The following is a 25162-nucleotide window of genomic DNA, read 5'->3' as shown; positions in this document are numbered from 1 at the left end:
AAGCGAATATATATGAGACACATCACTCTTTATAGTCTATACTAGGATGTTAACTCTGATTAAAAGTGAATTTATTCAAGGAAACGCCATCCGAACGGAACATCCCATGTACTAAAACCGTTGATAGCGTATTTTTCGCGAGTGGATTTTCAATCACATTGCTATCAATCTCCTCTCATACTAGAAGTAAAGCCAAGAAAAAGCCAGCTAACCCCCATAAACTAACAGCTCTGATAGCATAGCTGTTTGATAAGTGAATCTTCAATCGTACTGCTGTTAATCTCTTCTCCTGCCAGAATTAAAGCCAATAAACAGCTAGTTGGTACCCCATAAACTAACACTTCTGATAGCGTACTTGTTTGATAAGTAAATCTTTAATCACACTGCAATTAATCTCTTTTCGTACCAGAAGTAAAGCCAGGAAATACCCAGCTGATACCCCTTATAGCTAACTGACACCCCATAGACTAACACCCCTGTTAGCATACCTGTTTGATAAGTGAATCTTCGATCACATGGTTGTCAATCTCTTCTCGCGCCAGAAGTAGAGCCGAGAGATAGCCAGCTCTGCCATATAATATCTCATCAGGAAGTTTAGTCCCAATTTTGTCGACATGATGGGAATTGGCTAGTTCCTTTAACCTAAAATGACAGAATACTCCCAATTTCAAAAGACAAAAAAGAAATGGTGGAAGATTGTAAATAGATTATTCGCGAAATTTTTCCTTAGTTTTAAGGAAGAAAACGAAAAAATACCTAAATACCCGTAATCTATATACTTGTCTTTGTCACCTGACTATTTCTTCAATTCAGGACAGTTTCTTCAATACTTTCTTCTTCTTAAATACGATCTTTTCAAAAATATAGAAAACCAATTGGTCAATCAGAATGATTAGCAAGTTAAAATACTGCTTCACCAAACTAGTCAGATTAAAGAAAAAATGACTAATATTCGTTTTAAAAGTGTTACTTGTGCATCGATTTTTATACTTTCAATTAAATAAAATAAAAAGTTTGTGGGAAAAAAACCGTCCTTTTAAGCGGTAGAAGTAAAGTCGAAGTTATAGACACAATTATTCTAAGAAATAGTTTCTTTCCAGAAACCTTGATTAGTATTGTGATTTCCTTTCTTTAGTAATATTTTGAAAAATAAAAGAAACACTCTTAGAAACAAAAAATTTAGTGAAGCGCAAAGGTACTCTTCTCATCAGACAGAATTGCATACATTTACATGTACTAAACACAACTATATATGGCAAAAGAAATACAATTTTTATATATTTATCCGTATTGAACTGCTGTACCATCTACAAAACTTAAAACGCAAGTATGTAGCATATAAAGCATATGCCCTACTCTCTATCAGTACCCAATCCACCATCGTAACATGACAACAAAGCAAAAACACTATACTCTCTAAATACAGTAGGTATTACTGCCAATTTTGGCTCCTTTCCTATAAGATGCACATTAGAATATTAACAAAACTGTGTGGAACTGAGAGGAATTCGTTAGTTTGAAAGATCTAAAAACCGAACAGACCAGCCATGACAAAAAACAAAGAGAGAGAGAAATGTCACAAAAAGAAACAAAACGAGACGACGGCCAGCAGAAGGAAAAGAGAAAAGTAGAAGGAAAAATCAAAACTAAAGCAACACAGATATTTCGTCTGTATGAAACAAGGCATCTTCAACGCTAAGAAAACAAAGACAAAACTAAAATAACCTAAAATCAAATAAAATCCAAAACAAAGAAATAGAAATAACAAATATCTATATATGCAATTGTCGCTACTGTAACTGACGCCATAAAAGCTAAATAGAATTGCTTCAATGAAAACATCACTGGACAAAACAAAATAAAACGAATATGAAATTAACTACTAAGTTGTGAAATAATCCTATTGCTTGCTACTACTGCTGCAACTCTCCTAGGTTTTGTATTTAATCTAGTCTCTTGGCAATATAGACGCTTTGTTTCATACAGGCGAAATATCCACGTCGCTCTAGTTTTATCTTTTACTTCTATTCGCCATAGTCCCGTTTGTTATCCTTTCGTGAGATTTCTCTAGTTCTCTCTTTTTATTTTTTAAAGTGGTTAGATCGTGTTAGTCCTAGTTAAACACAGAGGGGGCCTCAGTTACTGATAAATTGCTTCGGAGAGAAGAATTGAACATTTTGAGGGTGTGCTAGACCACGAAATGGTTTTAGGAAGAAAAAATGAGAGAGTTTACAATAATTTAGAAGCGAAAGAACTATCCAAGGAGGAGCTAGAAAAGACAAAGAAGATTGGAGAAAATCAAAACGGCAAATCCTCGTAATTTGATTTACGAGTTTCTGAAATACGGTAGTAAGAAAGTTAGACATAAGATACTGGAAATGATAAATATGATTTTACATGAAAGAGTAACATCTTAATAAAACAAAACTGAGAAAGGTAACAAAAATAAATGCAGCAATCATACCGGCATTAGATTCTGGTAGGAAATAAATTGCTTGGCATGATAATACTTATTATACTAAGAGATGTTACAGATAAAGTGCTAAGAGAAGAACAGCGTAGTTCTAAGAATGAGGGAGGATATGTTGGCTTCTTAATACTTCAGAAGCCCAATATTTCTCAATAGCTGAATATTTCTCAACATTCCCTCACAGAATTCGCGTGTTATTTGTTCTATAGAGAGCAGAGGGGATTCATCTGCATAAGCCCATCCCCTCACAATAAAATCCTGTGCGTTTACCACCCTTTTTACCCCTTTTTTAAGTACAGCAAAAGAAAAAGTTTTCAGACTTAAATACGTTCTGAGACGCTGGTTTCTGTTGTTTGATTCAGTGTCTTTTTTCCTCTCGTACAGTTCACTTAAAAAGGTTAGATTTTGTTGTTGTTTCTTCTTTGTTTCTTTTTTTTCTTTTTCCTCTTTCTTTTTTTTGAGCACTGAGGACGACTTGGCGGAGGTCCTTGTCGAAATATTTGCTTGTTTTTCATATTTTGCTACTGGCTGATAAAATCCTCGTTTTTCACCTATTTGATTTTTCTCTTTTCATTTATTATTTACTTTCTTTGTTTTCATACGTTTTCAGACTTAGTTGTCGGAGAGTCGGAAATTTAAAACAGTAGCCCAAAATTCACAACCATAATGCTTTTTTTTTTAACAATCGTTCCAACTATTTTCATCTTTCCTGGCTAACTATGTTTCTCCAAGAATTAAGCTAATTAAAGAGGAAGTTGCTCTAGTATCAATTTCCAATAATTCCAAACAGTTTTAAACTAGATTCAGCAGGTTAAGAAAGATTCTTTAATAAAAGACGACTAAATTTTCGAATAAAATCCAAACAAGAGAACTAAATTAAACTCCTTTGAATAATTCCTAAAACAAAAAAGCCAGTAGCGATCGTTCATGAGTCACATACAAAATGTCATTATATTTAATGATAACACAGTTGTAACAATATACACTAAAAAATTATGGACATTAGTAAGAAAAAAAAATGCTATAGAGGCTGGAACTTACTTGCCAATATAAAATTCCGATTTTTGTGTATCTCCTAGACGATGATAAATAATAGCCCCCAGTGTGAATGGTCCAGCATCACCAGTAAGAAAGGGCAAATATTTCCCACGACAAAGGCCTACTGATCTTTCAACATATTTTCTTGCAGTCTGTAAAAAGAGACTCACATCCATTTTATTCTTTTTAGAAAGTAAATAAATTCAAATTCTTAATAAAAAAACAAGATGTAGAATAATTTCTGCAGGAGTAAGAAAACACGACGTATCACCTAACTGAATGAACTGAAATTCTTAATAAAAACTAGAGGTGGAATACTTCATTCATGAGTGAGAAAAAAAAATATCACCATGCAACAAAATCCATCAGTAGGGAATTGAGTCTACAGTCTGTGCAGAGGTGGTCTCAATAGTGGTGTAGCCAAATAGACCTTCTCCCAGTTCTTGAAATGTATTGTATCAGATTAACGACGCTTCTTGACTACTAAGGTCCCTGCGTCGGCCCTGCAGTGCGTTGCTGCAGCATGATTCGATCTCTGGGTCCCGTATTACGAAGCTAAGGTCAAACCCACTGCGCCACCACAGGACCCCAGTTCTTGAAATGAAGAACTAGTATATGCGTTTGAATATCTTCCTACGATGAGCCCCCCGCCCCCATGGATATGTGCTCTATCCTCCCAAAAGGAAACCTACCAAGAAGTACTAGTTAAAAATAGCCCAATTGAATAAAAACGGAGGTAATTAGCACCCCCCACCCTTATCTCCCAGAAATTTTAGGGTAAAATTCTAAAAAAAAAATTCATTTAAAAACAAACTTTGAATACAAAATGTCACAAAAACACTAAATTAATTAAATTCGGTCAACTTACTCTTACCTTTAAGGAATAGTGATGAAGATAAAGGGAAAAATAAAATTTGGGATTCAATTTGCTTATACTTACTGCCATCTGCGAGCTCTAATATAATTAATAAAAATGAGATGTCTAAAGTGCAAAATGATATGTAGTATCGGATTAACGACACTTCTTGACTACTAAGGTCCCTGCGTCGGCCCTGCAATTCCTGCAGCATGATTCGATCTCTGGGTCCCGTATTACCAAGCTAAGGTCAAACCCACTGCGCCACCACAGGAGAAAATTGGGGTGGTCTGGGACTCGAAACCGAGACCTTTCGCACCCTAAGCAAGAGTCATACCACTAGACCAGCAGGCCACGTGCAAAATGATAATAGCCGTTAAGATATTTATTTGAAATTTGGCGCCCCTAAAATTTTTGCACCCGGGGCTTGTCCCCCTCTCCTCTAGAACTGCCTCTGAATAGAATAGATACTGACATTTATAATCCCTAGGCACTTTCACATGTTTTTTTTTCTGGGGGGGTGGGTATTTGGAAAACCAATGTTCATGAAAAAAAGTAGGCATTATAAATATCATGCAGAATTTTTAAAATAATTTTCAAAATAATGAGCCTTCAGCAGGTCTGGGGCAACTCTCCCTTGAGTACTTGATGGTCAAATTCAAACACTTCCAATTATATTGACACTACTGCATCAGTACCATCGTTATTGTGTTTTTTTGGGAGGGGGGGAGACACTGATCAACTGATGAAATACAAAAGTTGAATTGCAGATCTATAATCAGTACAGATCCTAAATGTTTGACAAAACAAGTGAGAGAGATTACATTTTTCAGTTGTTATTACTTTATGGATACTGAAATAATTAATAACATAATTGCTGATAATGCTGGTAAATCTGGTAATTCTGGATTATTTATTTACTGCTCGTCAGTAAACCTGATGACTAAACAGAAAATAAGATTTTATGTCTTGTCGTCTTACTTGCTTCTCAAATCCGTGTTTTTGAAAACTTACTGATAAATTTGTTTTCCATAGGCAATGCTGTCTGTGCTTGATTTTTACTAAGCCTAGTAGGTAAGTTTGTTAACGACGAGAAATCACTGGGAATTAATTTCTTACTTTTTGAATGCTCTTAGAATTATTCGTAATTAGAAAAGAAATAAATAAAAGAACCGTCCTCTGTTGAGTAAATTTCAAAAAAAAAATGCTGTTTTTTTTTTGTTTTTTTTTACGCAATCGTTCTTGAAGGTAGGCCCATAGTGAATCTCATAGAGACCTGGTGATAGCTTTCTCGCACTAATGGGGTTCAGACAGTAAATGTACCGTGAAGTCACCCCGAATCTCTTAAAGAGGTTTTGTAAATTTTCACAGAAATCTCTACGGAAAACAGAACTAGTTTTGTTGTCCATTAGAAAAGGTAAAAAAAAAATATATATGAAACTTCGTAAATGACAAAGAAACTATATTTTAGAAAAGTAACATTTCAAAAAGTAATGAAAAGAAATCTGGTTTGGCACTCAATCTGTCTACTATCTCTATAGTTTATTCCCAACAAACCATAACATTTACCTCAATAGACATTTTTTGTTTTCCTGATTTGGTATTTTCTTTTATGTATTTACAGTCTTTGTAATTTTACCTCTAAGGCACCGCTTATTTTTGGCTTGGTTTCCATAAGGTAATATAGGTATGCATAGCCAGCAAGTCCAGTGTATACTGATCCATCAGTCCAATCTGTTCCATTTTCAAGATTCGATTCAAAAAGAGATAGAAGCTTTTCAGTGCCCTCGGAAATCTTGATTTTAAACGAAGGAGAAATCTGCAAAATAATGAGACATAAAGTATATTTAAAATAATAAACATAAACCTGGTTTTGTTAGATGCACTTTCCTTTTTGTCCCACATACTATTCCCAAAATCCTATTTAGTTAGAGGAATGGCTATGAAACCTTACCCTTGGGTGAGCCTGTAAAAACATCTACCTTTTTCTTCATCTTTGTTTTTTAATTGCTACGGTTCTAAATTTCTGCCAAAGAGAAATAGAAATATTACTTTCCTATAGTTAAGTGGTAAAAATATGTGCTTTACTTTCATTGGTTTACGTTGATGTCTTATTTTCATAAGCTAATGACATCATTCCTTAAATGAAACCTGACAAGGAAGCCAATAACCCCCTTTTTGAAGCCTGATTTGTTCATTAGTTTTTCTGCATAAAATTTTAAACCGGTGAAAAGAAGGAAAAGTTAAATTCCAGCTGATTGGTTCTTCTGTAAGTAACTGTTAGCCAATAAATAGAACAAAAGTTTTAAGTCACAAGATTTATCTCAAGTAGGTCCTCTGTTCCTCTCTGCTTATACTTCATTATAAAAAAAATATTACAATCAAAATGGATATAAGTACAAATATTTCAATTAAGAGTTCAATGAGGTAAAATCTAGCTTAAATTGGATACTATTATCGGTCTGCACTCATTTCGGTGAGGTCATAATTTATTTCAAGTGAGTTCTTGACATAAGTTATGACCTAAGAATGGTATTTACAATGATATGATTAAGAGATATGTAAGGGACTTTTGGTCTAATATAAATGAAGTGAAGGATGCAAAAGGTAAACTTTGGAAAATGAACCCCTCCCAATGAGGACTACCCAGTGAGAAAGGATTCTTATGCTATTTCAAGCGATTTTAGTTACATTACTTTACTTCTAATAGCTAGAGATAGGAGTGGCGACTCTGGGCCAACTTTTGTGATTAAGCATCCCACTGAAATACCTTGCCTTCCGGCAACTGCTTATTCGCTATTTGTCAAAATCAACCAGCTGCATCAGACTGTCGTTGGTGTGTCTTCAGCCCTCGATAACTTCCAGTCGGAAGATCTAAAACTCCCCCTACCTGTGTCAACTACTGATACCCATGCAACTATAGTTATTTCGAAGATACCCAGTGACCTTTCTGATCCTCTGAAACATAAAACATTTATTAATAAGGTTATTGGTTATGAGTTAGTACGCAGCGTCAGCCCGTAACATACACCTGACCCTTGAATAGGAAATAGTTTACTTGAATACGCCTGTCCCGTCAGTATTAAGAACCACCTATCTAATGCAGGAACTGGAGTCAGTCCAAAAACAAGCAACTAGGATCATCCTAGGTAATAGAGGCATTTCCTATCCCAATACCCTAGTAACCCTTGAACTCCAAAGTTTGGAACTCCGTTTGGGTGACCTTATGCTGAGGTTTGGCTAACCCTGCACACTGTGACGTTTTACCCCCAGAAGCCCCGACAGTCAGCCGTACGAGACAGAAGCTGAAACTTGTGCACACGGCACATAGTTATTAATTCTGAAAAGCTTGAAAATGATTATTCTTGTAGCGATTCCATACGCCATCTATCTGACAGAAGCATTACTCTTCTATTTTTTTGGTTGTTAACTATTCCGTACATGCTGTGTATTCTCGTCTCATTGCACCTTTTTTTCTATCCGTATTCCACAGCGACACGCAATTCTCATTACATGTTCTGCTGTAAGTAGTGGTATTAAGAATCTAAAATTTCATATATTGATATAGAAGGTATGCCCAAGGTTCGTCTTTCACAAAATTGCCCTACAGTTGTTTTTCATTTACAATTACTTTATCGGGTGTGTATATGCACATCTAGTGTTCATGGGAATTTCCTGTGTGGCACTATAAGTTCAATATTAAAACAGGGAAAATCTCCTGCTGATTTTCTTCACACCGGCCCATTACTGTTTCTTGTAATATAATTAAATTACGTAAATATATGAGATCTAACTAATAGGACTAATGAAGGAGAGAACTAGTTTTGTTTTCGGCCTAGGGTGGATTGTCAGCATCCTCATATTTTAGCATCTCTTCTTCTGGATAACAATTCTAACAATAAAGGAATTTATATTTGTGCTTTAGATCTTTAAAACACTTGACAGTGTAATCGATTCCCAGTTTTTTTTTTTTATCATTATAAAAAAGCCCCGACAGTCAGCCGTACGAGACAGAAGCTAAAACTTGTGCACACGGCACATAGTTATTAATTGTGAAAAGCTTGAAAATGATTATTCTTGTAGCGATTCCATACGCCATCTATCTGATAGAAGCATTACTCTTCTATTTTTTGGTTGTTAACTATTCCGTACATGCTGTGTATTCTCGTCTCATTGCACCTTTTTTTCTATCCGTATTCCACAGCGACACGCAATTCTCATTACATGTTCTGCTGTAAGTAGTGGTATTAAGAATCTAAAATTTCATATATTGATATAGAAGGTATGCCCAAGGTTCGTCTTTCACAAAATTGCCCTACAGTTGTTTTTCATTTACAATTACTTTATCGGGTGTGTATATGCAAATCTAGTGTTCATGGGAATTTCCTGTGTGGCATTATAAGTTCAATATTAAACAGGGAAAATCTCCTGCTGATTTTCTTCACACCGGCCCATTACTGTTTCTTGTAATATAATTAAATTACGTAAATATATGAGATCTAACTAATAGGACTAATGAAGGAGAGAACTAGTTTTGTTTTCGGCCTAGGGTGGATTGTCAGCATCCTCATATTTTAGCATCTCTTCTTCTGGATAACAATTCTAAGAATAAAGGAATTTATATTTGTGCTTTAGATCTTTAAAACACTTGACAGTGTAATCCATTCCCAGTTTTTTTTTTTTTTTTTTTTTTATCATTATTTCAAGTGCTAACGTTTCAGTTAATCTGCTTCTGCAGTATTGGTATTGTAATTCTTTCATTAGTTTGAAATCTTCTCCAACTACTACTATTAAAGTTAAAAGTTAAAATTTGTATTTCTGGAGAGCTTGCTAAAATACCCTCTACATATTTCTCTGATGTTTCAGATGTTTATCTTGCTTATGCTGACGATTTTCTCCTAATTAATCGGACTAGGACTGGTCTCCCCAAAATGGTATCCAATGTTTTTTCTTTTTGGGATTGGCCTTTCGTTGACTGAAGAGAAATGTGAGTTTGTATCTTTCGCGTCAACTTCTTCATCTCCTCTCAATTGTGATACTTTTTCTATTCCATCTATTGATTCTTTGCAGTGGTTGGGCACAACTCTTACTAATTATCTTTCCAGTTTTCATCACCGCACTTATTTACGATATTTCTAAAATAATACAATTTGGATGTGGGAAAATTGTTCCCATAAAGTAAAATATAATAGACGAGCGCGGGCAAAACTCTACATATCGCGATCAATCATCCTTTGAAAAATTGATTTAAAAAGAATCCGGAGTCGTACTTCAGATACTGTAAGTTTCTCCTTTTCATTCCTCCTTAGACACGTAACCAGGACACGTAAATATAATTCTTATAACATCAAAATTGTAAAGGCTACATAGGATGCTCTCAGTCCTTGATGGGCTTTCTCCACGCAATCATCTTGTTAAATTTTTCTATAGTGATCTTTCGTTTCTTGTATTTTTTTGTGAATTTCATTCCTTGTGTATATTTAACTTTGAATTTTTCTTATTTCTCTACAGTTCTTTTTTTGTGTGTATATTTATTTAATGTAAAAAACTTTCTATAGTTATTATTTTTTGTTTTCTTTATGTTATTTTTATATTTAATTGTTTTTACTCCACATTTTAAATACTTACAAAGCGTTTTTGTGGATAATATAAATTATTTTTATTATTATTATAGGTAAAAATATGCTTCTTTTTTGGGAGAGGGGTGTTACTGAAAAATGTTCATGGGCGATTAAAAGAACAAACAAGTGCATTATTAGTTTCAATTTACATAGGGAGAGCCATATACACCAATCTTTAATAGAGGAATCTCCCAAATCCCCCCACCTGTGCTTGGCTATAGGTGGTAGATTTTTCTCTTTTTTCTGCCTGTGTTCTTCTAGCATTCTACACTCAACAATTGTTAGCTGATACTGGTAAATAAAAAGGAGAAGGAGTTCAGGCCTGTGATTCCTCCACTAAATTCTCAAGGTTTTCAAGGCATTTCCACTAATATCCTGTATTATTTAAACTCCGCCTGTGAGGATCCTTGCTTTTCGAGGCTTTCATGAGCGGCCTTTCACAAGCCAGAAAAGGAGGAGGCTTGGGCGATAGGTTAATCCTCTATCCCCGTAAAACATTAATGATTCATGAAGCGAATTCGATAAGCCTCGGACCCAATATGATCTCATCCAAAACGATTTCCGACCTCTCCCGGATACGATTTTTGACGAAAAAAAACCAATCGTTCCGTCTTGCATTTTGGAATGTCCCCACTTTGAGAATGCCCTTGCGGTTAGTAAGTATGCAAAGACGCTGATGCTTGAGTTCGTCCCCAAAAACGAAAGAATGGTGAAAGTCCGTTTCGCAAGCTCACGGTCAAAGCTGACAATCATTGTTGCATATTCTCCGACAAATGAAGCCGACAATTCCTAGAGAGATTGTTTCTACTATGAACCTGAAGTGATGGGACAACATTTGTCATCAATGATAATGGTTTGCGATTGATAGGTATTTGTGCTGACCGTGGCCTAATTGTTGGTGGATCGTGGTTTCTCCGCCGGGAAATCCAAAAGTATATTTGAACTTTCCCTGATGGAGTGACAAGAAGCCAAATTCAGCACCTCTTGACCAGGAAGCGACAGACACGATGTTTAGAGGACGTGTGTTCCCTTCATGGTGCTGGTTCTCTAATCACTAACTAGTGATGGCCTGTTTCAAGCTAAAGCTAAGGATTATTGTGAAGCACAAAAGAACTCATAGAACAATATATGTGCATTAGCTAAGGGACAAAAACATTCGACAAAATCTAATGTCTATCTCTCTCCAATAGCTTTCCTAGCTTTGTTCGTGAGGAGGAAACAGCATATGTTGGTGAAATATAGACCAAGATCCTGGAAATGCATAAAATGCAGCTGAAAAGACTCTTGGTTTTGCTAAAAAGAAAAGGGAACATCGGATAAGTGAATTTTTTCTTGGAAACTCATGTTGGTGAGGAAAGAGGTGAAAATTCAACTATACTCCTGTGACCTCAGTGCCACCTCTGAATATAAGGCCTATCTGAGGAATAAGTACAAAGAAGCCAACAAGGCTGTAAAAAGGTAAGCTACAGCAGATAGACGTTGCTTCCTCGAGGCAAAACCTGGCGATGCCGAAGCTTTTGCTAGTAAAGGTAATAGCAGGGCAGTTTATCTCATCACAAAAGAAATCACAGGAGGTTTCAATAAGCATGCTACTGTGATTGAGTGTAAAACGAGCCAACTGCTAACGAATGAAGAAGAAATCGATAATACATGGAAAGAGTATTTCCCCTAAACATTGAACTTTGCCCCTCCTTCAGACCCCCCAGATAGTCGGCCCATGTTCCAATTAAACATAAGTACAGAGCAAATTAGTTTACATGAAACAGACACTATGTAAACTAAATATTGGAAAAGCAGCTGGCATCGATGGTATACATCCTGAACTACTGAAATACGATGCTGGAGTGCTAGTTGAGCCGCTAAGCCAAGTGTTAATACAGATATGGGACACAGAGGATATCCCCACAGATTGGAAGAAAGGGGTTATAGTGAAACTATTTAAGACGGGTGGAACAGCTGATCGCAACCATTGGCGAGGTATCACCCTACAGTTTGCAAGAAGCAAAGTCCTCTACAAAGTAATATTGAATCGCATCCAGATAAAATTTGACGCCGTGCTCAGACTTGAACAGCATGACTTCCAACCAAGTAGGTCATGTTCTGACGTGATCTTTAGTTTCAGAATACTTATTGAAGAATCAAATGAATAGCAGACTGAAATCATAATGGCTTTCATCGATATCTTGAGGGCTTTCGACTTCAGTTATATGATGAACAAATGAGTGTTGTTGGAACTGATGATGGGGACTTGTCTGAGTGGTTCAAAGTCAACTCAGGCGTTCGACAGGGGTACATTTTGTCGCAGTGCTTTTTATAATACTCATTGATTTCATCCTGCAGGCGTGTAACTTCATACGTGGCATCCAGTTGACTGAAGTCGCACTTTATTTGATGTAGACTTCGCAGATGATATAACGAGCCTTTCTCACTTAAGAAAAGAGCTTCGGTGCAACATAAATGAGCTTTCAAAGTAGGCGAACGAATGGGTTTGGCAATAAGCACGCAAAAGACGAAAATCATGCGCAATAAGCACGCACAAGACGAAAATCATGCGCAATAAGTGAATAAACTAGCAGCTGAACCGCTGATAGTTAAAGCAAGGGAAATTGAAGAGGTAGAGATTTCTAGATATCGTGGTAATCTAGTGAGCACTGATGGAAACCCCGAGCATTAAATTGCCACACATCATTCAATTAGGGTGGAATCACTGAATATTTTTAATAAAGATTCCATTAATTACATTGGATTGCCTTTGGTCCGTCAATTAAAGCTACACGGGAGTTGGTGTTATCGTCTGTATCGGGAAAACTTATGGCATGCTAATCAGGGTGAAAGGTTGTTTTGATAAACAAACACTTGCTACAATTTATAATTCAATGTTTGCGCCTCATGTATTTTTCATTGTTCTATTTTTGAAATTTTTAAGTAAAAGTGATAAAAGCGTATCCGCGTGTACTTTTTCCGGTTCTGTAAATACTTTCTTGGAATTCCACTATGGTTCAAAAACAGGTATATTATACGAACATTAGAAATATTTGATATTACTGACAAAATCGATCAACAGTACGATCGATTTCTTACATGATCTAGAGAAAACCAAACAAATTTTCCGCTTCATTGTCTTGTTTAATAGAAAAATGTTTTGTCGACACAGCTTTAATAAAACAGCTATTTATACGTTATGTATTATGAGTGTTTATACGTTATGTTTTATGAGTGTTACGCACTAATGAGCTATCATAAGCCATTTATTATATATTTATGAGTTATTATGAGTAATATAAGCTACATATTGTCGTCCTTTACGTTGGAAGTATAAATTTAAATTTTTCAGCTTTCTTTTCATTTATTTCCTATACTCCTCTGTGTACATCCATGTCTGTATAGATGGCATAAATAAATTTATTTATTATTATTATTTCGCGTGCACAGAAAGCGCCTTTGATATGTTAAGAACACTTAGAGAAGTGCCATTTTCTCTTTGAAGCTGAAATTGAGGCTCTTCAATAGTAATGTCCTCTCAATACTAATGTATGGTTCTGAACGATGGGCGCTGACAAATCAGCTAGAGAAAAGAATCCAAAGTTTTGAAAATAATTTTCTCTGAAGTATTCTTGGAATCAACTGGACAGACAAAATTGCCAACTCATTCGTTAGAGAGAAGACTAAACAGCCACCCGTTATTAATAAAGTCATAAACAGTCGGTGGCGATATCGATATCGGGGACACATGGTTAGAATAGGCAGCAATCGCCAGCCTCATGATGTTTGGTGTTGGACTCCTCAAGGAGTTCGACAGCACGGATGACAGAGGGCTACACAGCACTCTGAAGAACATCGCTCGATGAACTTTGGCCGAAGACACTGGAGAGGTTATCATGGAGAGGAATCATTGCCGCCTTATGCGCCGACCAGCAAGGGAAGTCCTAAGAAGAAAAGTTCTTCATATATCCCCTGCTATGTTTTTAAATTTGTGCCCTCTGCAACCAAAGAAAAATTCTTGCTGCTGAACTTTCGATGAAACTTAAGTGTTTTATTTTGTATGAAAACAGATGTAAAGGCTACATAAAATCCCATTTTTGGGGTTTCCAAGGTTAGAAAAGGTATTTTCTTCAAGGGTCAAAAAGATAATAGACTCCCAAAGGCCCACGTTCTTTTTTGTACAAGTTTCGATTCCTTATAACTAACTTTATTAATGGTGTAAATATCCATTTGCCATCAACTAAATGTAAGGCCATGTACAACACATAAATCAAACTTGTTAATCATCAACACCATACCTGACATTTTCCAGATTCTGATACTTCAATATAAGCTGAGTGATTGGCGGTAAGCTTGGGAATTTGATGAATGAAGTACCTTTTGTCAGGTGAAATCTTCATTTTTGCGACCTAAAATTAAGACCGAGGTAATCTTTTATATAATAAACTGGCATATAACAGGATCATGCAAATAATCATTTCGATTCTTTCTTCAAAGCCTGTAGTTTTACCTGATCAAGAGATGAGATTATTCCCCTTTCAAGAAAAAGGTCAAATAACCTACTTTTTAATCCCAAAATTTTCTACGAAGCATATCCTCTCACCAGCCTTTTGGTTTTCAGGAGAATTGGGCCAAACAAAAAAACTAAGACCCAAGTTTTGTCCCTTTTCTATCAGAAGGTTGTCTGGACTAATATTGGGAAAATAGTCCTCATACCTAAAATGTGTGCAAGCAAGGGTGTTCTAGATTCCACCAATAGTAGAAATTGTGTGTGATTATGTTTCAAATATCTCACCACAAACATATGAAAAGCGTAATAACTTTGTAAAGCTAACTGTACATTTGAAGGGGTCTCAGAATTTTGAAACCCTTATTTATGAGAAAAAAAGGCAAAAAAAAAACTTCTACCGGTTATTCAGGATACAGAAAAAGCATTATTCAATGATAATGGACCCTAAATATATGTACGGCTGTCTATAGACGAATATCAAATTATCAGAAGGGATCAGAGGCGTTCCAGGAAGAAGGCATATAATTCTTTAAAACACATTGTTTTAGGATCGATTGTTGATCTTCTTCAATTGTTGATCATCCTGCTTGTCCAGCAAACTTACTTCAAAGGTCAGCAGTAGACTTATTACAAAATGAATCCTGAGTTGCTAAATTATCTTCCTTCAAAATTTGCTCCACAGCTCTACATTGATCAATGGCAATTTCGGCTAGTGCACAAATTGCAGGGGGGGGGGCTGGAGAGTATGGCAGTTCGGTCCTTACTCCTACATCTCTAATGGGTGCCTTTTGGGACTATGGATACAGGACAGAATCTTTACTTTATTTAGTAGAATATTAGTTAATAGACTGGAAGCTGTGTTTGACAAGGTAAATAATTTACTTATTACTTTGCATGAGACTACTTTTATTTATTTTTCCACTTACTTTGTTGAATGACAAAAGAGGGGGAAAGATTTTCTTGTACTCTTGGCAAAGTCAAGTTTAGGTCTACCTACAAATTGAGCAAAGTAATATCTAATTTCAAACTTATTTACCTCATAGAAAATTAAAACAAAACTAAAGTTATAAGATAGCAATCTTACCAAAACAACATAGAAACAAGAAATAGCAGCCAAAAGTAAAGCAAGTTGAAAAATATTTATTTAGCCATGCCTCGAGGTTTAAATAGCCCTGTTATCAACTAAAACTTCAGAAATAAATCACTAGCTTGCCTGGTTAAAAAAAAAAACGGCAGAAACAAAACATTATAAATAACAGTTTAATAGGTTAAATTCTTTTATTCAACAGTGAAACACAAAAAAAAATCACTGGACATTTTGGTTACTTACACAGTGACTATAAAGTTTTATTAGCACACAGTTTATCTGTTGAAGATAGCCACTGTGTATGTGAGCAAAATATCTAGAGTTTTTTTTTTTGTACTTCACTGTCAAATGAAGGATTTTTCCTATTGAACTGTTATTTATATATTATGGAAAGGCAGTGTGGTCTCTGAAAATACAAACAAATATTTTATAAGATCCCAAAAAGTAGGGTTCAATAGGTGCACAGAGCTCCTACTCTTAGAGGGGTGGGAGTCACGTAATTGACTCCCACCACCCAGTGAACTGGGATGGTTCAAGGAAGATATGATTAAGAATAATTTTTTGTATACTAAGATCCAGAAAGACATGGTCAAATCAACAGTTATCACTTCTTTTTCTTCTTACTTCAGGAGGCATATGAGCCAATCCTAAAATCCTTTCATCTTTTTACATTGACTGGTAGAAAAGCTTTGTCTCTTCCAGCATACCTTGCTAGTATCATCCATGCATGGTATACTATCATTTCATTCTTCAACATAGTCATCATTAATTTTAAGATGGCTCTATTGCTTTAGGGCGAAAATTTTTTTATTCCTTATAGCCCATAAGTTTTCTGAAATTCTTGCCTCCCAGTAATGTTATTTGTAAATATTCTCCTGAAGACGTTTGAAATTTAAATATAAAATGCAGAATATTTTATTCCTACTAATAGTGGTGTCAGTTGTAAAAATCACCAGTATCTGAAAAAAAGTGGCTTATAGGTGTCACAGAATTACAAGTTTAAAAAAGAGCTTACAAATTCACGCTTAATTGAGTCCTAAGTGAGTTGAAAGGCTTGAAAAATCGCATAAAAGACATGTATATAGGCTACCTGTCTCAACTTTAGAAAACATTATGTTGTTCCTTAATTTTGCTTTGAGTAGGCTTTCCTTTAATTTTGATGTTAGAAAACACGATTCTAATGATTTAAGTAAGAGTTTAAGCCATTTTTTAATTTTTCTTTAAATTTGAGAGACAATTTTCATGTTCCTGCTGGAGCATCTGTTTGCTGGCGAGTCCACAGATGATTTGAAGCAAAAGATTAAGGGAGTTTTAAGAGCATTGGTTCAGTGGTTACAGGCTAATCGATTGTCACTAAACATGCCTAAAACAAAATTCTTGGTTTACAGCTGCATTTAAAAGAGCCTATTGAATTTGATAAGGTGAGTGTTGAAGGCCTAAATTTAAGCATCCAAAGAGTAAGTTTGATCTGGTACCTTGGTGTGGAGATTAATTATAATCTTTCGTTTAAAGGTCATCTTGGTCGTCTACAAATTAAAGCAGCACAAGGAGTTGGAGTCATGTATAGGTTGCAACATTTTTTCCCTTATGAAGAATTATGATTGCTATATTTTTCTTTAGCTCATTCTCATTTATCATTTTGTCCTATTTTTTATCTGGCAACATTCAAAACCCATCTTAAACTGTTACAAATTGTGCAAAACCAGGCTCTAAGAATTACATAAGTATCTACCATCACCTTCATCATACCCTGGTAAGACGACAACAGAAACACTTTATTTGTTAATGCATATCCTTCCTATTTCCTGTCTATGTAATCTTTCTTGTTTCTTCAGTGCTTTTTAAAATTAGGTATGACCATCAAATGCTCCCAGTTTATTTTCAGTCCATTGATATGCTTGGGAGTAAGGACAAACTTCATCATTATGAGACTCAATATAAAGACCAGCATATTTCTTCTCAATTTATAATGGAGTGATTGAGATTTTCACCAAGGAACATGGTAACAAGCGCATGGAGAAAATTTCAAATTGTATATGATGATACTAAATCATTAAATATAATAAGACATCAACTTTTAAATTTTTTCCTAGAAACTTTTCACCATTAAACTTTTTTTCTCTATGGAATTTTTTTTTCAAACCTTTTTTTTAAATTCATTGTCTTTGATTGTTTATGATGTCATTCTCCATGCAGGTTTGTTTGATTGTTTTGTTATTGTGATAATTATTTTGTCATTCTGCTTTGTGTGGTGGGCCATGGACTTGGGTATTGGATCTTCAGCTAATATTATTTATGTTGTAAATATTGTTGGGGTCATCATGATCACAAGCTCTGTCTCTCCATGGTGACCCAATGTATTTTATTTGTTATACGTATTATATTAATAAAATGAACTTGAAGTGAAGGATGCCTCCCACACAATCTAGGTTGGACCCCACCCAGCATTCAAAGGAGTGGAAGACAACAGAGCAAACTTGGTAGATCCCTGGAGAGAGGCAACAAGTCTCCAAACCACTTTAAATTAACTTTGGTATTCGGTACAAGATTGGTCAAGTTAGAGGTCAACCATCACTGCCCTATGCGCCCCCAGGCGTAGAAGGATCTAAGTAAGTAAGTTGATTAATATGTAACATATTTCTATTACTTAGATGCATGTTTCCTTCCACTGTTATGGATAGAAACATGGAATATTGTTATGTCCCAGTTTTAAACCATTTCAAACATCTTTTTTTGTCTAATATTGTTCTGAATATTTACTGATGCTTCAATTGAACTTCTTTCAGTGTAGTTCTTTAGGCTTTTAAAACATTCCTGGAAACTTTCTACACGTAATTAAACTAATTTCTAAGAAAGCAAACAGCCTTCTGTCTAGAATTTTGTTGAAATCTAACCAAAGGACTATTGACTATCTTAAGATACTAGGAAGCCCCTTAACTAGAACTTTATCATCAAATACTGAAAGAATAGAATAATTTTTGATAACACCTTCTGATAGTATATTTTAGGCCAGGGATTCATTCCAGAAACTTTTATTCACCTAACTCAGTTACTCTCTGTGACATCAATAAGCCCCTCAACTAGAACTTTTCACAGAAATTTTATCCTTGAACTTAATCAATACCAATACATACTGCAAGGTTTGGTCAAACTTGCAGTTTTCAAAATGATTTAGCTAGAATGAAAGTGAATACATTGCTTGATGCAATTGTTTAAGCTCTTTTATAATCCAACAATTGCTTATAGGAAAATTACATTTTGATCCCACAAAGGGCCAAAAATTAAAACCCAACCTCATTTTTAGAATAGTCTAAAATCCCTTAAAAGTGACACTAAGGCAAAACTGGCATAATTCTAGAAGGGTATCAAAGTCTTTTTTAATTTTTTTTTAACTTGTTTTGAAATGAAACTTTACTATTAAGACTATTGAAAATAATAATTATCATTCCTGAATCAGCTACAAATGACAAATTTTCCTCACTAACTAGTTTTTTTCAACAGATATTTTTAAAAGTGCATTTACTATGGGCTGTTTTGAGCAAAATATACACACTAAATTAATATTAATAATAATAATTTATCTTTAACAAACTAAAATACAAGACAATTGTAGTAAATAAAAGATAATGAAAGAAAAATAGCACAACTATATAAGACATAAAACATATGCAACACAACCATAACTCTACTAACAACAGAACTTCTAAAAGATAACACACCTATAAAACTAAAACAGGTGAAAACTAACAAATAAATAAACAAACTAAAGGGTGGAAGGGGTCCAGAGAAAAGGCATAATCCTTTTCCAATTCTCAGCCTAACTTCCACAGAGAAGTAATAATGTCAGAGGCCCCAAAATACCAAATGATTTTCTTGTTCCTATAAGACTGAGGTAAATAAAACAGAAGAAATATAATATATGCAATTCAGCCAGATCCGTTTTTTCAGGATAGGTGAAATACTAGACAGGAAAAGTATTAGATGATCACAAAAGCTACTATATAGCAATGTAGGCAATCATAACCCACTTTGAGTTTTTCTTTAACATTCCATACAATATTGGTCCTAAAAGTCAATAGATTTGAACAAATATGAATGCCTAACCACCTCAATCCAGACACACAACAGATAGAGAAGTTAGAACACAGAAGACAAATGGGCATAGACTTGGCATTAAAGACTATGTACTCACAATTATCAATATTCAATGACAGACCAACACTTTGGAAATGTTTTGAAACAGATGACAAGGAATTTGAGAGGCTAGACCTACAATGGCTTAAAAGAAGTATATCATTTACACATGCAATATAAGAGACATTTACCAAATCACAACAAAGAAGGCATAACTTTGGATAGCACACTGAGGATACAAATACTGAAAAGAAATGGTGAAAGAATATCACCTTGACACACTCCCAAACGGATTGGAATATTCCCATAAAAATATGAATGAAGCTTTAACTGAACATGGGAATTACTATACCAACTGAAGAACCCAAATGACAGAAATGTTGACTCCAGAACTGAAAAGAAAAAACATAACTTGAGCATGAGAAACACTGTCAAAAGCTTTAGACAGGCCCAGGGCACAAAAATTGACCTCAGAACCACTGGGTTGAGCCTTTACAAAGACAGAAGTTAAAACACAGTGGGCATGCTGGCAACCAATATGCTGCCTGAATACAAACTAATTTTGACTGTTATCCATAATTTCTATTACAAAAGATAACAAAGCATACTCAAAAACTTTGCTAACATTACAGGCCACAGTTATGGGTCTATAAGAACCACAACTTAGAGGATCCTTTCCATTCTTTAGCACCAAGGTTACTGCACAACTTAGAAAGGAGTCAGGCACCAGAGAGGATGCCAAGCACATTTGGAAAGCAGCTGCAAGTAGAACACTAAATCTCATAACTCCACTTGAAGGTGGGAGACAGCAATACCATCATGATCAACAGATCTCAATTTAAGTTGTTTAATACTTTTAAGCACTTATTCACAGGAGACTGGGATTATATGCATCTGCTTCAGCTTCAAGAGAACTAAATCACTAAGGGGATGCAAGAAGCAAGAATGTACAGCATAGTTAATGACAGTGAAAATACTAGAATAGGGCTTAATCCAAGAAGCCACAGGAATAACATCACTAGAAGCAGAGGATTCCAGCTTAGAGGAGTTGATCACTTGTCTCCATTGAGAAGCAGTTTTGGGGAATTCAGAGCCACTATGCTGTACACTATGCAGAAACCACTTGAATTCTTCTTTGGTCTTCTTATTAATTTCAAAAACATGGTCTACATTTGGGTGACTGCAGGCAATCCAGATATGAAGCCAGAACTTTGCTCTATTTTCAATGTCTTTTAATTTGTGGACATCTTTCCTAATGGAACTACAAGTTTTTAAATAAGATTGGAGCTTTTAAACAAATTGCATAAGTGCAACATATTTTCTATTATTTCAACAAACTTAAATCAATTTGAAGAAAAAGAATTTAGCACACAGAAAATGTAGCATTTTTTTTTTATTTTTTTTTTTTTGATGGAAAAGGTGGCACTGAGAAAATGTAGCATTATTTTGCAAAAAATGAGCAATAAGTCATACTCTAATTGAAAATTTGTCATTTTGAAGAGCTCAAAAAGTGCTTAAATTTGTATTTGTGATTGAAGTGATTATTATATTTGTAAAGAACATGAAAAAAGACATCAAGGGGTATATTTACTTTATTGGTAAGTCTGTCATATGAACTGTCATAATTTTTTGAAAATTTGTTGTTTTTAAGAACTAAAAATATGCTTAAATCTGAATTTCTGGCAGAAGCAATTATTCTGTAAAGAGCATAAAAAAAGGCATCAAGTGGTATATTCACTTTATACAAAAGCCAGTTATACTGTTTGTTATAAATTTACCAAATGTTATTGTTACTGGGAAAGAAAAATGTTAAAAATTATTGGAAAAAATAAAAAATTTATTGACACCTCTCAAAAATGACACTCAACAAGAACTGACATCATCTTAGAGGAGTTTCAGGCTCAGTTTTTGGAGGAGTTTCAGCTTTAAATGGTAATTTTTTCTCACTTGCTAGTTGCTCTTTAGAAATGTATCTATAGGCTTAATTATATCCCAGAAAGGTGTTTTGAAGTACCCACTTCTGTTCCTTCTTTCTCTAGAGGGTAGTGACTTTTGATGATCTTTGAAGGTCTTAGTTATAAAAGTGAAACCTTGCAAAATAGATCTTTTGGTCAAATAAAAAAAAAAACTGTTTTTAGCTTCAAAACTTTGATCAATCCCAATTTATGAGGTTTCAAAGATCCACAAATAGCCTACATTTCCCAAATTTTGAAAAAAAAACCTTTGATGTGGCTTAAAATTCTATTCAAATAGGCCTACCAGAAAATGCATTTTCAGAACTAATACCAGAGACAAAGCAACTAGCAACTGAAAATTAAGGTAAACTGTACTTATATCTAAATTTCTTGTCAGGTATAAGACCTGTAAAGTAGCCTAGTCTTAAACTTGACACAACCAGAAGATCTATTTTGCTAGGTTTCGCTAAAATAACAAATTTTTTTAGTGGCTGTCAAAATCAGTGCCCCCTAGACAGAGAATCAGGAGAGGTAGGTAGGCTACAATAAAATACCTTCCCAGTACATGCTTTAGTTTGTAAACCTATCCCTTAAAGTTTCATTTTTGTAACCTAACCCTTTTCTAAGATAGCAAGAAGTGGTTGCTAAACTATAATTTTGCTGAAAATTGAGGCAAGTTGTTGGTTTGTCAAAATTTCAATAGGTAGACCAAGGCCTAAAGACCTACAAAGTAGGGAAATTTCTAGAACTTAAAAAATCAGACGAAAGCTAACATAGAATTTTTGCATTACCTTCTCAGAGTATGCTTTAGGCCCTGGATTCACTGCTGAAAGTTTATTTCCCTAACCTAATCCCTTTTTGAGATAGCATAGCAAAAGTAGCTAAACTAGAATTTAATCAAAATTAATGCAATCCTATATTTGGATTCAAGCTAAAATTTTTCTTTTAAGGCTACCACATACCTGCCTAGGCTATGTGTTTGTAAAGATAGAAGAGACCTGGCTAGGCTAAAGGAGGCTGAAATAAATATACAAACCAGGTATTATTATTTTGTATTTGTTGGGCTTTTTTGCTATCTAGATGACTCTGCAAACCTCTGGCATTTAGGCCAAGTAAAAACAAGCTTAAAAAGGTGATTTTCGCTTGAAATATTTAAAATTCGGTCCACAAATTTAAAATTTATTGTCCTTAAGCTCACTAAAAAGAGTTAAAGTCAAGTCTAAAAACTATAACACATATGGATAAAGCATAAGTGCCGCCCCTTACGCTCTTCTGACTATTATCATGTCATTCAGTAAATACTTTAAATGGTCCTATGGACGTTAAGTTATTGCTGTAGAATTTTTTTATGTCCTTGAAATGAAAATTTGGACAGATTTTGCTCTTAATTGAGAATTTTTTGAGTCATCAGACCCATTAGTCCATATACTAATGTATGGACTAATGTATGGACCATATAAACTAGTCCATATATACCCCATTAGTCCATATGGAAAACTTGTTTTCCATAGGCAATGCTGTCTGTGCTTGATTTTTACTAAGCCTAGTAGGTAAGTTTGTTAACGACGAGAAATCACTGGGAATTAATTTCTTACTTTTTGAATGCTCTTAGAATTATTCGTAATTAGAAAAGAAATAAATAAAAGAACCGTCCTCTGTTGAGTAAATTTCAAAAAAAAAACTGTTTTTTTTTGTTTTTTTACGCAATCGTTCTTGAAGGTAGGCCCATAGTGAATCTCATAGAGACCTGGTGATAGCTTTTTCGCACTAATGGGGTTCAGACAGTAAATGTACCGTGACGTCACCCCGAATCTCTTAAAGAGGTTTTGTAAATTTTCACAGAAACTTCTAAAGGAAACAGAACTATTTTTGTTGTCCATTAGAAAGAGTAAAAAAAAAATATCTGAAACTTCGTAAATGACAAAGAAACTATATTTTAGAAAAGTAATATTTCAAAAAGTAATGAAAAGAAATCTGGTTTGGCACTCAATCTGTCTACTATCTCTATAGTTTATTCCCAGCAAACCATAACATTTATCTCAATAGAAATTTTTTGTTTTCCTGATTTGGTATTTTCTTTTATGTATTTACAGTCTTTGTAATTTTACCTCTAAGGCACCGCTTATTTTTGGCTTGGTTTCCATAAGGTAATATAGGTATGCGTAGCCAGCAAGTCCAGTGTATACTGATCCATCAGTCCAATCTGTTCCATTTTCAAGATTCGATTCAAAAAGAGATAGAAGCTTTTCAGTGCCCTCGGAAATCTTGATTTTAAACGAAGGAGAAATCTGCAAAATAATGAGACATAAAGTATATTTAAAATAATAAACGTAAACCTGGTTTTGTTAGATGCACTTTCCTTTTTGTCCCACATACTATTCCCAAAATCCTATTTAGTTAGAGGAATGGCTATGAAACCTTACCCTTGGCTGAGCCTGTAAAAACATCTACCTTTTTCTTCTTCTTCGTTTTTTAATTGCTACGGTTCTAAATTTCTGCCAAAGAGAAATAGAAATATTACTTTCCTATAGTTAAGTGGTAAAAATATGTGCTTTACTTTCATTGGTTTACGTTGATGTCTTATTTTCATAAGCTAATGACATCATTCCTTAAATGAAACCTAACAAGGAAGCCAATAACCCCATTTTTGAAGCCTGATTTGTTCATTAGTTTTTCTGCATAAAATTTTAAACCGGTGAAAAGAAGAAAAAAAGTTAAATTCCAGCTGATTGGTTCTTCTGTAAGTAACTGTTAGCCAATAAAAAGAACAAAAGTTTTAAGTCACAAGATTTATCTCAAGCAGGTGCTCTGTTCCTATATGCTTATACTTCATTATAAGAAAAAGTACAATCAAAATGGATATAAGTGCAAATATTTCAATTAAGAGTTCAATGAGGTAAAATCTAGCTTAAAATGGATATTATTATCGGTCTGCACTCATTTCGGTGAGGTCATAATTTATTTCAAGTGAGTTCTTGACATAAGTTATGAACTAAGAATGGTATTTATAATGATATGATTAAGAGATATGTAAGGGACTTTTGGTCTAACATAAATGAAGTGAAGGATGCAAAAGGTAAACTTCGGAAAATGAACTCCTCCCAATGAGGACTGCCCAGTGAGAAAGGATTCTTATCCTATTTCAAGCGATTTTAGTTACATTACTTTACTTCTAATAGCTAGAGATAGGAATGGCAACTCTGGGCCAACTTTTGTGATTAAGCATCCCACTGAAATACCATGCCTTCCGGCAACTGCTAATTCGCTATTTGTCAAAATCAACCAGCTGCATCAGACTGTCGTTGGTGTGTCTTCAGCCCTCGATAACTTCCAGCCGGAAGATCTAAAACTCCCCTACCTGTGTCAACTACTGATACCCATGCAACCATAGTTATTTCGAAGATACCCAGTGACCTTTCTGATCCTCTGAAACATAAAATATTTATTAATAAGGTTATTGGTTATGAGTTAGTACGCAGCGTCAGCCCGTAACATACACCTGTCCCTTG

General features: G+C 34.7%; 1 protein-coding gene and 1 long non-coding RNA gene across 5 annotated transcripts in view; one reads left to right on the top strand and one right to left on the bottom strand.

Moving 5' to 3' along the window:
• Positions 1–25162, bottom strand: part of LOC136030007 (zinc finger protein 664-like) — a 96728-nt gene that overhangs the window by 5701 nt on the left and 65865 nt on the right. For all 4 annotated transcript variants that reach the window (XM_065708623.1, XM_065708624.1, XM_065708625.1 and 1 more), the window contains 5 exons: positions 23762–23941; positions 14266–14376; positions 6004–6183; positions 3512–3660; positions 489–642 (listed from right to left, as the gene is read on the bottom strand). In XM_065708623.1, coding sequence (XP_065564695.1) covers positions 489–642; positions 3512–3660; positions 6004–6183; positions 14266–14376; positions 23762–23941 — 774 coding nt within the window. The remainder of the gene's footprint in view (positions 1–488; positions 643–3511; positions 3661–6003; positions 6184–14265; positions 14377–23761; positions 23942–25162) is intronic.
• Positions 22467–25162, top strand: part of LOC136030009 (uncharacterized) — a 29944-nt gene continuing 27248 nt past the window's right edge. The window contains exon 1 of the long non-coding RNA XR_010618155.1: positions 22467–22692. This is a non-coding gene — a long non-coding RNA (uncharacterized LOC136030009). The remainder of the gene's footprint in view (positions 22693–25162) is intronic.

The sequence above is a fragment of the Artemia franciscana genome, chromosome 8 (genome assembly GCF_032884065.1).
Source record: "Artemia franciscana chromosome 8, ASM3288406v1, whole genome shotgun sequence".
In the NCBI taxonomy this organism is placed as follows: domain Eukaryota; kingdom Metazoa; phylum Arthropoda; class Branchiopoda; order Anostraca; family Artemiidae; genus Artemia; species Artemia franciscana.
The sequence above is the reverse complement of the archived record's forward strand: the minus strand, read 5'-3'. Positions and strand labels throughout refer to the sequence as shown.